The sequence below is a fragment of the Amphimedon queenslandica genome, unplaced genomic scaffold (genome assembly GCF_000090795.2).
Source record: "Amphimedon queenslandica unplaced genomic scaffold, v1.1 AMPQUscaffold_13089, whole genome shotgun sequence".
NCBI lineage: Eukaryota > Metazoa > Porifera > Demospongiae > Haplosclerida > Niphatidae > Amphimedon > Amphimedon queenslandica.
This window is the reverse complement of record NW_003546675.1, coordinates 63,087-64,491: the sequence shown is the minus strand read 5'-3', so window position 1 is coordinate 64,491 and position 1,405 is coordinate 63,087. Positions and strand designations below refer to the sequence as shown.

The 1,405-nt window shown below is 37.3% G+C and overlaps 2 protein-coding genes across 2 annotated transcripts in view; both read right to left on the bottom strand.

Moving 5' to 3' along the window:
- Positions 1-210, bottom strand: part of LOC100637601 (laccase-12-like) — a 2,414-nt gene extending 2,204 nt beyond the window's left edge. Inside the window, exon 1 of the mRNA XM_020001309.1 lies at positions 12-210. Within this exon, the coding sequence (XP_019856868.1) occupies positions 12-210 (199 nt within the window). The remainder of the gene's footprint in view (positions 1-11) is intronic.
- Positions 211-1,076: 866 nt separating this feature from the next.
- The window catches only part of LOC100637223 (laccase-24-like), an 11,933-nt gene continuing 11,604 nt past the window's right edge, over positions 1,077-1,405 (bottom strand). The window contains exon 2 of the mRNA XM_003389354.2: positions 1,077-1,405. Coding sequence (XP_003389402.2) covers positions 1,210-1,405 — 196 coding nt within the window. The 3' untranslated portion in view covers positions 1,077-1,209.

Below are 1,405 nucleotides of genomic sequence, written 5' to 3'. Positions count from 1 at the left end.
GCAGTTAGTACTATCAATAGAGCTACCACAGAGAGTGTTACGGCCTATACTAGGATCATAATCAACTGGTTCCCATTCTCCATTATTAATATGCCAGACACTGCCTGCAGTACCACGAGAGTCTTTATCATCATCCAGCAGATATCGGGTGAAGGTCTGGAGCATCTCAATATCAAGTGTAAACTCACATACTTCTTTAGCAGGATCCATGCACTCACATACTGATGTATTGTGATTGCATGGGACAACCTCAATCTCAGAATATACTCCCCTTACAAAGAAGAGGGAGAAGAATAGAGCTTGTAGTAACAGCATAGCTATATAGTTAGTGATGAAACTCTTCTAATATCTGCTTAGTAGCAAAGTATAGCCCTGCTGACCGCTCTCTATCTCTGAAAAATCCCCAGCTCACAAATAAGGTAGTGCTTTGATAGTGGTAAGTGAAGGGTCAGCCCACATAGACTGTGGTTGATGGATAGAGTGAGAGAGAGAGTGACAACAATATATAGGAACACTGTATGTAAAGGGATGTTTGGCCTTTTAGGAGAGAGATGAGCAAAGCATGGATTGGAGTTTTCATTATATCAGTTATAGTCATGCTGTATCACTGAGAGTGTTATGATCATACTACAAAAATATAAGTTATTTGTATAGTAATTATAGCTTTGTGTCCTCAACAGCTTACATGTACGTGTCACAATCTGTATAAAATGTTGCATGAGATTAGTGCTATCTACACTTTTATGACACATCATTAACAGTTAGATCTACTTTTTCCTGTATGTACTGGTGCGACAATTACCTACTTGGCTTCTGTCTCAATCTACTCTGTCCACAAACACTAGATAAACCTTATAAATACAGACACAGGTGAGCACAGTTCCTAGAATTTCCTTGTTTGGACAATGACTTTTGGAGTGGGTTTACATGAAGCAGGGTTCTTTTATTGAATTTACTATACAATATCTCTATTATTTATAAACTGTCAGGATGTCCTTTTTATTGTCCATTAGTCTTTTTTAATTTGCAATTTGTCTTAGTGCAATAAAGCTCTTGCATCAAAATTAAAATTCAGCTATGAAGCCATATACGATCTATGTAAAATCAATGCAGCAAGAAACATGCAGTTAAAGCTAAATGCATGACAAGAAATATACTAATAAGTTCCTATAACACTAATCAAATTGTAAAAGTTCACTCTACGAAATACTAATCACTGCTCTTGATCAGATCTTCAACTTTCATTGGCTTGTAGTTGCTGTCATCCAGGAATACTTTACCTAGTGACTGGAGCATTGAAGGATACCAAGCAATCCCTTGCTTCTGTTTGCTATGGAGGGAAGTGTGGAAAGTATCATAAAGATAACGTAATGGGCCAAACGTGGCATGAGCAAATTGATGATCA